The sequence below is a fragment of the Euprymna scolopes genome, chromosome 12, assembly GCF_053919585.1.
Source record: "Euprymna scolopes isolate OS-2025 chromosome 12, ASM5391958v1, whole genome shotgun sequence".
Taxonomy (NCBI): Eukaryota; Metazoa; Mollusca; class Cephalopoda; order Sepiida; family Sepiolidae; genus Euprymna; species Euprymna scolopes.
Window position 1 is genome coordinate 151,086,171 of NC_136493.1, and position 17,221 is coordinate 151,103,391.

Here is a 17,221-nt window from a genome sequence, read left to right on the forward strand (position 1 = left end):
GAAAAAGGGAGGTCCCTTTCTCCCGAAATTAATCAAAGTTCCATACCACCCACAGACTTTACATACACCGGACATACCAGCAACTTGCTTATAAAATAATTGTACATTGAGGTGAGTAATGATAGACGAATAAACAGTTAGACATTTCTATACTCAAACATGCCAGTCTACTTTTGTTTGTTTTTCTTTTCTTTACTTCCATTATTCCGGTCTTTATTCGCATTGTTTTTGGCTTTTAAAACTTCTATATATTTCTTTAACAACAATGCTTCAAGCAAACTACTATCTACTACTATTGCATTCTCTGAAATATTTGTTAATTTTGTCATTAAACATTATAACTTTTTTAACAAAATATATTAATGTATTGACATGAATATTAGCATTTAGATCTGAAGAAAAGTTTGTTTCTAAAGAAAAATTTGTTTCTAAAGAAAAATTTGAAAACAGGCTACCATATGATTTTTGCTTGTCGGCCAAAGATATAAACGTATGAATTTATTTTTTTAAAATGAATTTCTATTTTGCACAAAACGACCATTTCTGTTTTCCAAAATATACATGAATTATTAAATTTAATGGTAAAAATGATGGCTTGCTTTTATACAAAAATATTATAGTATTAAAGTATTATTTCTGCGGGTGTATAAGTTGATAATCCAAAATATCGCCTCGTTCTAACTACTGACTATCTATATTCTCAATGGCGACCATATTTGCTTGCAATTGTATGAATTCTCATTGATATTCTATGTCTCTACTTCCTATCAATATTTTAATCGACAAAAATTACATATTTATGAAATGATAATCTTAATGTTAAACTTAATTCAATTCTAAAACACATTTTGATTCGGGACACCCGCGTACGGTACAAATATGTCATTAAAAAGTTATTTATGATTCACTGGCCATCCATATTTTTTACTACTAATAATAAAATGTAATAAAATAAAATGAATATAACAAATTAAAACGACGAAAATGAGCAGCAAACACTTTTTTACATTAAATAACAAAATAATATCAGTAGTATTCATCAAACAGATAATTGTAATAACGAAGTTTTACATCTTTGAAAAAAAAAAAACATTGGAAAACAAAATGTCATCCATGGTGTGCACTTTTACTCAATATTTGTTTCATCTGTAAGTTGTCGTCTGCCATAGTTCACTTAATTGTATATCACAAAATATATTCACCCGCATGACACAGACGATTGTATATACTTTTCCTATTAGTCTGCCCATTTTGAGAAACTGTGAACAAATTTGCGATAAAGAATGTCCGATGGTGATATAGTGCCTCCCTTGAAGATGTATATTTCTCCTTTGTTCTTCATTAGGCGAGCTGCGTTCTCACCAAAGCCGCTACGGCTGTGCACCAACACATCACAGTGCATCAAAACGTACTGGTCGAGTAATACCTTTTCCATTCCCTGGCATACGGTAGGAGACGCGTTGCTATGTGCATCGATGTGGAGAATTTTCCCCGCCGGCTCCGTCACAGTCTGATTGGCAAAAAGCTGTAGAGCTTCTTTTCGAACATTTTCCGAATCCGTGGCGACAAAAATCTTGTGAAGACTTGTGTCATTGTATCGATGAAGAAAATCCCAAACAACTTTCACACTTTTCGGGCTATTTCTTGGAGGATCGTGGGGCATCGTTGGATTACGGCCTATTCGTATGTGAGCACATATCAATTTGGTGCTATTCGTAAGATGAGAAGTTTTTACAATTTCTTCAAATTTGCGTGTAATGTTATCACTAGGTTTGAATATTTTCCAATAACTTTCGGCAAAATATTGTGAATAAGTTACGTTTTGTAACCATTTCAGCTGTGATTTATGGTTTTTATTTCTTTTTATGTAATCAAATACAACATAATTTGTTTTTAAAAATATAACATCGGCGTTAAATAAGTTTGTTAAATTTGACCTTTCTACTGTCTTCAAATCTTTTCGTTTCATATATATTAAAGTTTTTTTGGTCAGGTTGGCGTATTCGTTACTAGGAATGTCCCATTGTATTTCGTTAGGATATAAGTATTGTCGAATATCGCATGGCTTGCTGAAAATTAAACCAAACTTTCGTTTCGTTATATTTGCCAATAAAAACACAGAAACAATCCCTTTTTGTCTATCCCCAAACCCTCCACATCCACCGCGGATGCAATGATAAATTAGGTATTTTTTTCGAACTTTTGGTTTAGCTATTATGGTTTTTTTTCACAATAGCTTCTCTGCTTTTATTGCTTGAGGATTTATCAAATAAACTTTGATTTTGATTGGTCGAAGAATTGGTATTTACTTCTTGGCCTTTCCAAAACCATTTTATATTTATCTTATGATAGTTGGATATGTATTTTGAAATGATCATTTTAGGATGCAATGATGGTATTTGTCCGAGATAAATAAGCATCAAATAAGGAATGAATAACATGATGCAGACGATGAGAATCTGCAATAGAGAAAGAAGAGAATTATTCAGAATGTTGCAAATATACATTAAAAACAGAATCATAAAAATTAGGATTAAAATAATCATTAATAGCAGATATTTAAAAGATCCGTCCATTTTACTCGTTTAGCAATGGAATTAATATTTCAAACTTATGCGTAATAGACCGACAGACGGACAGCCAGACATACAAGCGAAGAGACAGTGACTTTTGACACATTTAAAAAGAAATCATTTTAATTATTTTTTTCTTCTTTCGGGCTGTCTTTCTTATCAAATACATAAGTACATACTGAAGAAGGCTGAGCATGAATATATTCAACTTATAACTTGAAATCAGCCGAATTTTAGACGCTGGACTTTGATAGGAATTCATCTGATATTGAAACTTTAAATTTTATTCGATTTCATTCGTTACATCTATAAATTTAGTATATATAGATGAGGGCTAATTATAGGAATTAGAATGTTTTAAACTATTTTCAAACAAATAAATATTTTAATACACACACACACACACACACACACACACACACACACATATATATATATATATATATATATATATATATATGTATATATATATATTAAAAGTGATGGTTGTGTAGTTCCAACGAGAGAAAAAATGTATATTTAAAAGAGTGTAGCCATCAACAATTGTGGGTTTTTTTGTCGAGCTTAGGGTGTGCTCTCTTCAGATGTTTTCGTAAAAAGTTTTTCTTTAAAATGGGAGTCTGTAGAGTTATTTTTACCTCCGCTGATACTAAATGTGTCTTTCAGAGTGATGTGTGGTCTCAGACATTCTGACTCCAACTGTAAGTGTTCAAAGTGTCCGGTCAAAGTTAGATTCAAAGAAGGGTTTTGGTCCATTCGATGAAGGTTTTAATGGGTTTTTTAGGGTTCTTTATAAAGACTTTCTTTCCCCATGTATAGCACACACTCACACACAATCACACATGCATACATATACATTCATGTACATGTACACATGCATAAGCACACGCACGCAGGCACATACACATACACATACGCACATACATAGAAATATATGTAGGAGCATACATATATACATACCCACCTACACACTCACACACGTACTCACACACATCCATCACTAACACGTCAATTATTTTTATTTTTTATTTTTTTATTTTTTTATTTTATATATATATATATATATATATATATATATATATATATATACTTTTTTTTCTCCAACCGAAACACGCATGTAAATATGCGCTTAATCATTCAGACATAAAATACACTCACCCACACACACACAAGTAAGATGGAGAATAGGCAGGAGAAGATATATATACACACATATACACGCACATACACACATATATATACACACATACATGCATGCGCATATACACTCACAAACATCCACATACTATGTAGGCACATACACATACACACACACATGCACACACACAGACATATGCAGGGGCTCACACATACGTGTATATCCATATCCACACGAACACATTTACCCACTCATACATGTGCATACATATGTAATATATATACACACACACACATACGGATGCGTATACATTCATCCACCTATATATATATATGGGCACATGCACTCGCAATCACACATACACATACATATTCATATATCCCACCTTATGTATATATTGGTTGAAGTTTCATTTCTTTTCTAATCCAAGCACATATGCATACATGGATTCGGTCACCCAAACATAAGTGCACGTATACACACAAACAAGATGTAGCATAGATAACAGATGATATATATATCTACACACACACACACAATCATATGTACACACTCACACACATAATCATATGTACACACTCACACACACACACACACACACACATACATGCACCCACGCGCGTACACACACATACATACATACGTACAATTTCTAATTGTTTGTTTAGTTTAGAGAAATGGTACTGTACTGGGTATGGACGCGCGCACCCGTGAAAGTGTGCGTGTGCTTTATTGTGCTTTTTTTGTTTCGTGTGTGAGGGTGTGCTATACATGGGGAAAGAAAGTCTTTAAAAAGAACCCTAAAAAACCCATGAAAACCTTCATCGAATGGACCAAAAACCCTTCTTTGAATCTAACTTTGACCGGACACTTTGAACACTTACAGTTGGAGTCAGAATGTCTGAGACCACACATCACTCTGAAAGACACATTTAGTATTAGCGGAGGTAAAAATAACTCTACAGACTCCCATTTTAAAGAAAAACTTTTTACGAAAACATCTGAAGAGAGCACACCCTAAGCTCGAAACGCGTTATAAAAATATTTTAAAATAAAAATAGGATGAAAACCTTTAAAAAAAACACAATTGTTGATGGCTACACTCTTTTAAATATATATATATATATATATATATATATATATATATATATATATATATATATATCATAATGTTTTTAGGGATACACAATTTAAATATTGCAATTAGGAAGGGAAGACTTTTATCATTCATGATTAAAAGTAAATTTGTATATATATAAATATATATATATATATATATATATATATATTCCTTTAATCTTTTCTCGAAAAATGGAGAAAAAAGGAGAACAGGAGAGGAAAGAAAGAGAAATGGGAAGTCAGCTGACCGGTTTCGACCCTCGCTTCTCAAACTGTATCGAGGGAATTTTTAAAACAAAGAATGAAAAAGCGATTAAAATTGCGTTTTATTCAATTTAAACGGGTGTTAAACGGGAAAATGTATTTTCTAAATTTGAAATCCTCAATGCCCAAGCGGAGAGACTTGCACCAGTCTCTGAAACCAAAACTAGGGATCTCAAGGCAAAATTCAATGACCTTGCTCACAGTTACGCCAGTACACCAGTGTCGCATTCTGAGTTTAAATGGCGCAAAGAGCATTTTGCTGTTATTAAAACCCTACGACAAGACACATGATTAGTCATTACTAGACCAGATAAAGGATCAGGGATGGTTATACTAAACCATCATGAGTACGTTGACAAACTGTCAGTAATACTAGATGACAAAGACAAATTTGAAAAATTGGGCCCTGTCGCAACTCATGATTCAACCGCCTGCTTGGAAACCAAATTTCAAAAGAAACTGGTCAAGTGGGTCAAAAACGGTGTACTTCCAACGAACGTAGCTAGTGAGATAGGACCGTCTGGATCTATCCGCCCAAGGTTATATGGTCTCCCTAAAACCCATAAAGCGAATATCCCATTATGGCCCATTCTCTCCATGGTAGGGTCATCGCACCATAAGGTCTCAAAATGGATCTTTGACATTATATAACCTGTTTTACAACATTATAGTAAATATTGTCTTAAAGATTCATTTTATTTTGCTGACTTTATTAAAAAGTCTAAGATTGTTAATAGATTTATGTGCTCTTATAACATTAGCAATTTTTTTACTTGTGTCCCTGTTTTGGAAACTATAGATATCTGTGCAGATATTTTATATCGGAGCCGGATATCACCTCTTCCTATTCCTGAAAACATCTTTATTGAACTTATGAAATTTGCCACGACATCTGTAGAATTTAATTTCAACAATATTATGTATCGGCAAAAAGATGGTGTGGCCATGGGCTCAGTACTTGGACCGACCATGGCGAATATTTTTGTGGGGTTCTATGAAGAGCGCTTACTATCTGGACCCATAAAACTATTAGTAAAACTCATGAGTTGTGTGTGTTGGGATTATTTCAGGGGCATGAGAGAGTGATAAATAGCACTGCAAGGTTGAAGTTGCAAGTGAAGGTATTTTGCCACTGACTATAGGAGTAGCTGAAGGCACCTGGTTGGTATCCACGCAACAGAAGATGGAATTGTCTAAGGTATGCGGTAAAACCGCTGCTGGGATAATCAAGGTGGAACCACCTTTAACTATGGTAGAACTGGACAGGGGTTGTGGAGCCCGGGGAAAGGGCATAGGGTTACCTGCATATTATCAGGTTGAGGAACGGTATTTATTAAAAGCACCTGAGGTAGAGTGGACGAATGATCAATTGACTAACCTCACTGACCTCTGGGACTCCCTCATCCATCGTTCACCGCCACATACCCGACTTAGGCTACCAAAAGCTATGGGAGGATTTAGACGAATAGATTTGAGTGAATTGCAGGCCAGATTAAACGGTCTGGAGATTACAGAAGCTTGGGATAGGCTTCATAAGGCATTGGTATTGGAGCGGAAGTGAGCACGCTAGTAATGATAATTGTGCTGTTGTATGGTGCGTGAAAAGAGCGAATGTGAGAAGAGAGCAAGGTGGTGAGCATCTCGAGGCTGATTGCACAGATGGCGGGAGAGAGGCTGGTTCGAGCCCGCCTGTGATTCTGGAAAATGCGGCTGCTGGTGTTAACGAAAATGAAGTGCAACCCGAAGACCTCCCTGATGCTGAAATCCAAAGCAACTGAAGACGACTTGAAGATCTTTTCTTTTCTTTTCTCTCTGTTTTACCCAAAATTCTTGCGGGACGCTGAGCTGAGAACCGTCGAAAGAAAATCCCAACGATACCTTGAATGACCGTCTATTGAGGTGAGAAGAAGGCCTCAGTGAAAGAAATTCTTACAAGATGCTTATAAGGGAGATTTGAACTGTGAAATAAAAGGTGAAGGTTCAACTACGACGGCTTAAGGCGAGAAAGATTCCCCTAGCTTAATAAAAAGCGGGTCCTGTGAGAACCCTGATTAGGGCTGCATACCCTTTATTACGAGACTGTGCTGTTGATGGCAGTGAAGTGAAAAAAAACTCTTGTGACTGTAACTCTGTGGAAAAAAATTTGAACTATTATCGAATTGATGAAAAAAATGGAAAAGGGGCAATAACTCAATAAAACCCGAGAAAAATGGAAAAGGGGAATAACTCTTATAAAACCCTGGAAAGGGGACAAAGCAAAGACCATATGTGGGGGCAACCCCATATATAAGACCTTGGTCAATGTAGGGGCAACCCTTCATACCAATTGTCAATATCCAGCTCCCCTAGTCCCCGGGGAGTTGGTCCCCATTTCCCCTTCACTCCTCACATTAAAAATCGGCCATGTGCCTAATTTGCTCGGTGAGGGAGCAAATAAATACCATGTTGTTCTTGACCTTCTGGTCGGGATCAAAGTGTAGTATCTGTTCTGTAGATGCTGCACTTAAGATAATTTGTACAAGTCAATGGAGGGGAAACCCTCTATACTGGGACAATTATTATTTTTGGTAACCAGAGTGCCCCCCTTTTTGCCTACTTTTAGGGGAGCTTATTTTTACCCCACATTAAAAACGGCCTTGTGCCTAATTTGCTTTGGTTGGGAAGCAAATAAATACATTAAATAAACAGAAAAGAGGCTTGCCTTTTTTCTGTTGTTCTTGGCCTTCGGGCCGGGATCAAAGTGTAGTATCTTCCGGAACAGATACTGCAAGCAAAGACCATATGTGGGGGCAGCCCCATATATGAGACCTTGTGGGGGCAACCTCCATACCAGTTGTCGCTAGGTTAGTGTTTTTTAATGTTAGTTTATATATAAATATATATATATATGTGTGTACATACATATATGCACACACACACACACACACACACATATATATATATATATATATATATATTAAACTACGCTTTTGGTTTTTCTAACCAAAAGCATAGTTTACCAGGCCACAATATTTGCGAAAGAAAACCCATAGGCGAGTTCAGTATGGGGAACCGGTTTCCAAATAATCGCAAAATCAAACAGAGCTGCGTGCTCGCCCCAGCCCTGTTCAGTATGTACTTCTCCTTAATAATATCGAGAGTAAATATAAGTAATGAAAAATTATAATAAAGTAAGAGAAAAGAAAAACATAATTCGGTTCACGTCATGCTATAACCAGCGGCTATAAAATAAAATTGGCAAGTCACTACTTCTGCTCGAAAAACTTTTTCAAAACTAATCTCCAGCACAAAATATTCAATAAAGTAACTTAAAACTGTTTCATACTTGTTGTGGAGAGTTAGAAATGACAGTCAAAGTACTAAACTAGAGTTATAAGAAGATAGTATGTCAGTTGCATAACTTGGGTTGTTGAGGCTAGAGTGGAGAGATTGGATGATAAAAATTGCTAAAATTCGAATAGAATAATGTATGGGTGTGTTTTCAGGCAAAGAAGTGTTAAGAATAGCAAAAAGATATATAATTATTTTTTACTATAATAATTAAATACCTACAGACACTATTGTTTCATCCTTTCGGGAATCTTCAGTGCAGCGTGTCACGATTAATACCAGTCGAACGATTTGAACCCCGCAACACGAGACATCTCTGGCTCGATTAGCGAAGACCTAATCTATTCGGCTACCATTAACCGCGTGAAATAACGTTGAATTTAAACATCTTAATTTTAAATGTTCATTTACGTCAGTCAGACAGTGATCTAATCGTTATACGATGATCTATGCATAAGAGCTAAATTGACCGACTTTAATTCAACTGAAAGTGCTTAACGATAAGAAACGAATATATATATATATATATATATATATATATATATATATATATATATATATATATACTTCGTTTGTCTATTAACATCACAGGTACAAAGATAGGAATACAGGTATAATTGACTAGCGCTCAGCTAGGCAGTGAAGTACTGTCGCTCCTTCTCACTGGTGTAGACATTACTGGCACTATATACATAGTGAGAACCGGTGTAATTTCCCTTATGCATAGAAAGGCCGGTATAACAATTTTATATGTGATGAGAATAATGGAAATAGTATTCCGACAACTTAGAGAAATAAAAAGGAGCAAACTGATTTATGTATTCATCAACGTTTCGTCTTTATTTCATCCAGAAGTATCGGAATAAAGACGAAACGTTGATGAACACATAATTTGGTGTGTTCCCTTTTATTTCTCTCTCTCTCTCACTCACTCTCTCTCTCTCTCTCTCTCTCTATATATATATATATATATATATATATATTAAAAAAAAGAACAAAGAACATAAATCTAATATATAAACGGTTATATCTGGCTGTCTATCTATCTGCCCGTCTTCATATTTTCAAACTATATCCCCTCCGAAACTAAAAGTCGCGGGCAATGCTAGGGGCCTCAAATCATTGTATTTTTACGGATCGTTCTTTTATGGGTCTTTGGCCAGTTAAAATAATTTTTAAGGGGTCAAAAATGGACCAAAATTGAAAATATCGTTATACGATTTGTACATTGTACAAGCCTTGGTTTCGATTCTAGCTGATGGCGCCCAAATACTTTCTTTTTACTGTTCAAATCACAACTCTGTAATAATATGTACGAAATATGGACAAATTAAAATATCATATTTAAGCGCATTTTACGCCCGGGCAAAGTCGGGCGCGCGCCACTATGACACTAGGAAAATACTGGCTACATGAACACATGATTGCACAGCTACTGCAACACACGAATAGAGATGAACTGGAACGGATGGCAGACTTGCTGAAAGACTACCAGAATATCATAGGTACAGAGGGGCCTTAAACGAGTACATTAATCAGGCCAGTGTGGATACCCATGATTGGAATCTCGTAAAACAACAGCATATAGCATAAATAATGGAAGTAGACGTCACTGATAAAATCCGGCGAATGATATCAGAGGGTGTTATTTAATCATGCAAGGATTCAAAAGGTTTCAACAGCTGAGTCTTCGCAGTAAGGAAGAAAAAGGGCCGGATCAGATTGTTACGAACTTTAAACGAACACTTAACAATTTTTAAATACCCAATACCCCTTATAGACCAGATTTTTCTTAGGAAAGGTGATCAGGTCCATCAAACAGAACGATCTTATAATCCCTTACGAAGATTAAAACCAACATGTAATAATAATAAACTGTGTGTCTGGAATTTCATAAAAATCGGAGCTATCAAAACTCTCATGAACGGACATAGTTTTTTTTTCTTTTTACATTCCACTAAATGAAACAAAATACAGCTCACATTACCTATCTATCCGCCTGACAGTTGTGCTTCAAAATTCATAATGATCGGTTAATTAGTGTGAGTATAAATACTGTGTATAGAAATACGTAAACATATACACATACGTTACAGAAATAGAAATAATATGCTCGTAAAGACAGTTCAATGAGAGTCATTCAAAAAAATGTATGAATCTTAAAATCTGGCTGACAATAACTATTTTCAGGGGGCATTTTTTTTCTTTCCACTTTCGATAAAGATTTACGTATATTTTTCTTTTTTTAATTTTTTTTCTAACAACAGGACGCTCAAAACGTCATCATTTTTAAAGCCTGTGTGCCAATTCGAATACCTCGCTCTAATACACACACACTCACGCGCGCGCAAACACACACACATATATATATATATTTATATATATATATATATATATATATATATATATATGTTCTATATATATATATATATATATATATATATATATATATATATATATATATATATATATGTTCAGATAGATATTGTTAAATAGCACGGAATGTTTTTGCTTAATGATTTTTTTTTTTTGTAATTTTCCATGTTTTTTTTTTTTTTTTGTAATTTTCCATGTTTTTTTGTTTTTTTTTTTGTCTTGTTTTTTGTTTTTGTTGTTTTTTGTTTTTTGGGGGTTTTTTTGTTTGTTTTGGGGGCTTTGGGGGGGGGTCGGGAAAATGTTGTTTTTAACTATAAGGTTAGTAGTTGTTAATTTCTTGTAGTAAATGTTGATTCTGATCTTATTATTAATGACTGTAATTAAAAAATCTCAAAAGGGTCTTAATTAATAACCAGTTCCCTAATTTCTTATTCGATAAACAAATTAAACCAAGAATTAAAATTATAGACCAAACTAATAATAACCAAGTTAACAATCCCCACTCGATCATTATATTCTATGGAAGCCAGCTATATCCTTCTTATTGATTGATTTGTTCTCTTTCGTTTTACTGTCTTTATTAATAATTTACTATGTGTAGTTTCGCCTAATTTGAATTTTTTTCCTTCCTCTTCACCTTTATCGTGTTAGAATAGGTGGAGAATTCAGCTGCTGTTGTCAAAGTTTATTTTATTAATGGTTGGATTGTTACTTTTTATTATTAATGCTTCTAGCTTTGTTAGTCGTTGGTAATTATTGCAAGTTTTTAATATGTTAGTGTTATTTTTTAAAAGTTCTTTGTATTGTTTGGAAGATGCACAGGAAGAACAACCCTGACGATGGTCAATCGAGACCGAAAACGTTCGGTAAACTAGGGGACTTTGTAAGAACTTTGGATCCACCGACAAAAATACTTGTACAAAAGCAAGAAAAATTCGAAAGAAAGATCATAAAAAGAAGAACGAAGATTATCTTCAATAAAATATGCGCGAAAAATATATACTAAATATATATAGAGAGATTTATTCATTTATTCAATAAGGGTAGACAGCAATTGGGAATGTTGGGTAAGTAAAACCTCTTTATACCATGGTATTTCGAAGCCTAGCGCTTCTCTTCAGAAGAGGAGAGACGACGCTAGGTAACAAAATAAGGATGCGACGTCTTGCGATAGTTACATTAAGATTGAAATAAAATATTGAGGTTGTTTGGGGGAACTAAATTGATCTCCCTGATAAAGGAGGAGTATAGCTTTTATTATATGATGCAGGTACTGTATATAACATTAAACTCTCGGGGAGAATATAAGATTAGTTAAAAGAAAGTGTTTATTTAATCATACGTGTAGATGGGTTATAGCTATGGAAGGGGTATACATGAAATAGGGAGTTTGTGCTATATCGGTATATTTTAGAAGAGGTATCTGAAATTATAACTGTACTTAAAAGAAATATAAATTATTAGGAATAATAGTAAGACAATGATTGTGAAAGGATAAAATATGAGGTATACAATAAAGAAAGTATTTAATTAAACGAGATAGAGGATAATCAGATGGTAGAAAAAAAGGGGAGTAAAAATGCAAAGGCGTATGGAATGAATATATATACAAATGTTAGAATTCTAGAGTAATAATAGACGATAACAATTCTAATAGATACATAGCTGTCAAATATAGAAGAGTAAACATAGAATAAAATGGATATAAAAATAAGAAAATAAAAATAAAAAATATGTAAGTACAAAGAATATAAAGATCTAAGGAGTCAAGTGACAAAAAGAGAAAAAGATGTTATATATCTCATTATTATTATTATTATTATTATTATTATTATTATTATTATTATTATTATTATTAATTGTTATTATTATTGTTCGTTGTTAAGTCTTATTAAAAGTGATGTTTAGAGAGTCTTAGAGAGAGATGTTGTTGAGAGATTGTTCGTGTTATGACGAGATTCATATATATAAAATGTTCATACTTAGAAGTGTAATAGACGCTCTTTGAGTGAGGAAACAGTGTTCAGACAGTCTTAGTGTTCACATTGTAGATATGAGATGTCGAGACGTGTATGTAAAGACATTTTAAAACACATGATATACAAGACATATAATAACAATTTTCACTTTACCTTTTGGTAGAATTACAACACAAAGACGACGTTTATAAAAACACATGATGGGCTTATTTCTTTTTCGACCGGCCGTGGTTTTCATAGTCAAGAATTCAAGTTTCACATTCTAAGTTTCAAAGGTGACCGTCTCGTTTCTAGACGTTCGAATGTCCATGTCTGGACTGTCGTCTGTCGTCCTCAGACTCTCTCTCTCTCTCTCTCTCTCTCTCTCTCTCTCTCTCTCTCTCTCTCTCTCTCTCTCTCTCTATCTCTCTCTCTCTCTCTCTGACTCCCCCAGTTTCTCCTTGCTTAACTCTAAAGTTTCTAACTATATCGAGAACTTCCCATTTTCCATCACATCATACACATGTTAAAATATGTGTCTTCTTTCACGTGTTCTGGAAATGCGTGTCCAAAACTTTTTCCTTTGTTTACAAAAGGAATTTTAACCTATATTCCCAGTAACCTATTTTTCCAATATGTTAAAAACATGTTTATTAAATTATCTTATAGTTGCATTCTTCAATTGAATTTTCATAAGAGAATTGACAACGCACATTCTTTTCTTAAAACTATTTTATCTCTAAGCTAAACAATGGTTTGTTTTTACATTCCATTTGTTAATTCTCTCTCGTAATCTATTTCTAAACCTAAATTACGAGGTTCGAATTTCGTCTATTCTATTTCATTTTCATTTTAACTAAATCTCTCTATTTTTTATACTTACATGAAATGGGGACAGCCCTTCTCATGTAACAAAAAAATAATCTAAGGAGTCAAGTGACAAAAAGAAAAAAATAATCTAAGGAGTCAAATGACAAAAAGAGAAGAAAAAAAAAGAAAGAAAATGAAAATACGACAACCGCGAAAGTGCCCGAATAGTTGTAATACCTTGGATCGACGTTCTGACTTACACCTCACCTGACTCTCTAATCACAATTCTCTCGATTATTCTAAACGGTTGGCTAACCTCTTTCATAAGTCTAGCGCCTAGTATCTGACAATTGGAACCCCCAACCCGCCTTTTTTTTTACTTTCCACATCACTAATTTGTTTTTAACAACAGAATAGAAATATTACCAGTATAGTCTTCCCCCCTCTCCCACTTGTCTGATAGAAACTATCCAGCAATTAACCTATCCATCTCATGTTGATGTGCATTAGTAATGTAATATTCTTATATATCCTCTTTATTTAGCATTACTTATCAAAGTCTCCCCAATATGCCCTCTAGACAACTTTTACTCATAATCCCTTATTTTTCTCCACTTAAAGCCTGAATTTATATTTATCAGCAACAGCCACAGCCACACCCTTCCCTCTATAGCTCAATCCTAATATCTAGAAACATCATATTGGTCTCCCCAAACTCTAGAAGTTATCCTTTCCTTACAAATAGAAGCCTATAATGGCCATCTCTTCATACAAATTCAACATTAATTTCTAGTAGATTTGGCCCATTATAACGTGAAATATTTTTTAGTTAACGTAAAGAATTTTCACGGCTATTATCCAAGACATATAGCCCCAATATAAGTGCCATCTGCGATATAAAAAGAAATAAATAAAATCTAAATTTTTACGACGTAAATAAATCTACATTTTTACGACGTGTCCCAGCGTATAAAAATAACCAACCTCCCCATGTTAAGAACAGCTTCATAAATAAACATCCCCTCAACTCGAAAACCGTTCTTAACATGGGGAGGTTGGGAAGGGGTTTATTCCGAAAGCATTTCTTAACATGGGTTGGTTGTGGGTATTTATGCTATGCTGGGGCAGGTCGTAAAAAAATACCAAAATCTCGATAACAAACCTTCACCTCTAACTAAAACAGATCTAAACTAAGATCTATCGCCTCCCCATACTCATACTCCTTCACCTCTTTGTTCCTATTTTCACACTTACTTTGTCTTATACTCCTGTGTCTGATAACACGAGTATTACTGCCTATTTTCACTTACTTGACTCCATTTTATCTCATAAACTTTTGGTTTCGGCCTTTTAAAGTAATTATAACAATGCATAAAATGTTTTGGGATACGCAAACTGAACTCACTAACATCCGCATTATCAACCAAAGGCCAACATATTTCCACACCGGCCATGATAAACATAGAACTAAAAAGTACATCCTGAAGGTAATGTCTCTCGTTATATTTTTTCAGCCCAGTTCTAATATTCTAAAAAATTTCAAAGTTTCCATCACCAAAAGAACACGTTTCTTTGACCCACCATCTAAACTGGACGAAGGCTGTATTTTTCACAGAGGAACTTCTTTTTATTTGTTCTTTTGAAAAATATTTCGATACTGCTCTGCACTCGAATAAGACCTCAAACAACTATGCAAAACATTTCCACTTCCTGCCATATATAGAACTTCCTCCATCTGTGTACTTTCCCAGTTGTCATATTTTCATTTTTATATATATATATATACATTTTCCTTTTTGTCACTTGGCTTATATATATCTTTATATTCTTTGTACTTAATTCTTTTTCATTTTTATTTTTATATTTTAATTTTTTAAATCCATTTTATTCCCCTATTTTTACTCTCCTATACTTAACAGCTATGTGTCGCTTATGACTTTTATTATCTGCTAGCAGTTCAGTCCGGCTTTGCTCGGGCTCTATGTACTGTTCCTAACTTTATGTGCATACGTTATGGTCTGGGGTTGCATGAGTGCTGCAAGTATTCGAGAGTTACATTTCATTGAGCGAAACACAATCTCCAACATGTACTGTTAAATACTGCAGTAGAGCATGATCCACTCCCTCCAGAAACTGAGTCGCAGAGCAGTGCTCCAGCATGACAATGACCCAAAACACACATCTAAGACAAGAACTCTACCGAACTCCTCCGACAATTTTGGGTATAAATACTTGAAATTTTAGATATAGGTTCCTTGGACATGGATGTAACTTCATAACTTGATTTGAGCCGAAAATAATAAGTGTTAAGTGGTCATAATAAGGGTCAAAGTTTAAAAAATGACCTTTTTTTTTTCTTTTTGCTCAGCACACACCTCCAAACACCGGGCAACGCCGGGCCGAAATGCTAGTATATATATATATATATATATATATATATATATATATATATATATATATATATATATATATATATACTAGCATTTCAGCAGGCATTGCCCGGGTGTTTGGATGTGTCTGTTGAACAAAAAAAAAGTGGTTGTAGGAAGGCAGGGTCGAACCCGTATCGCAAAAGAGGAAGAGAACGGAGTAAAAACCTGACGACTATACTGTTACGACCACCGCCAAACCGGAAGCGATATTTTTTAAGTTAAGGCTACAGAATCTAAAGGAGAGGATAACTTTCAAAATATCGGCGAAAAAAGTAACCCCCCCCTAAATAAAAGTGCCTAGTTAAAGGTGAAGATATAAAGGTTTTTAGCCAATTTTTCGATATTTGTCGTATGAAAGGTCGACCTTCAAAACGATACTGATCTTGGTAAAATCCGTTGCCTCTGTCGAAAGTTTTAGGCAGACATGCAAGTATACATATATACATACATTTATATATTGATAACTAAATATTTTCGACCCAAACCGATGAAAAAGCTTGCCCTATCTCTGAATACCCTTTATGCAAAATTTAAAATATTTAGACCAGAAATTGTCTGTGTAATTTGGTAGAGACCGCAGAGATCAATTTTTTTAAACTTTGACACCTTTTTGACCCCTTTACATTTATTGTTTTGGGCTCAAATCAAGTTATGAAGTGACATCCATGTCCAAGGAACCTATATCTTAAATTTCAAGTGTTTAGACCCAAAATTGCCGGAGGAGATTGGTAGAGTTCGCAAAAGTCAAATCGTTGAACTTTGACCCCTTAACAGACAAATTTCTATCCGAAAACCAATCACATAGATTTTCCAAAATCTCAGTATCCTCTATATCAAATTTCGAGTCTGTAGACTTAAAATTGACAGCGTTATTGTGTACGGAAATGTACACAGACACGTAGAAAGAGACACATACACACAGACACGTTCACTTATATAGATATAAGATTATTTGCAAAATAACGAAACGCAGAGAAAGGCAAAAGATCGGAATAAAACATTGATAAAAATGTTATATACCTTTTTTAATAGGTTTATGTGGTGATATTTGCTACGTCTATTTTTAATAGGTTTATGTAGTGATATTTGTTACGTCTATTTTAAATAGGTTTATGTGATGATATTTGCTACGTCTATTTTTTAATAGGTTTATGTGGTGATATTTTCTACGTCTATTTTTAATAGGTTTATGTGGTGATATTTGTTACGTCTATTTTTAAT

At 34.2% G+C, this 17,221-nt stretch overlaps 1 protein-coding gene across 1 annotated transcript in view; it reads right to left on the reverse strand.

Moving 5' to 3' along the window:
* Positions 1-1,032: 1,032 nt before the first annotated feature.
* Positions 1,033-17,221, reverse strand: part of LOC145291550 (uncharacterized) — a 34,737-nt gene continuing 18,548 nt past the window's right edge. The window contains exon 2 of the mRNA XM_080137564.1: positions 1,033-2,459. Coding sequence (XP_079993690.1) covers positions 1,238-1,969 — 732 coding nt within the window. The 5' untranslated portion in view covers positions 1,970-2,459 and the 3' untranslated portion in view covers positions 1,033-1,237. The remainder of the gene's footprint in view (positions 2,460-17,221) is intronic.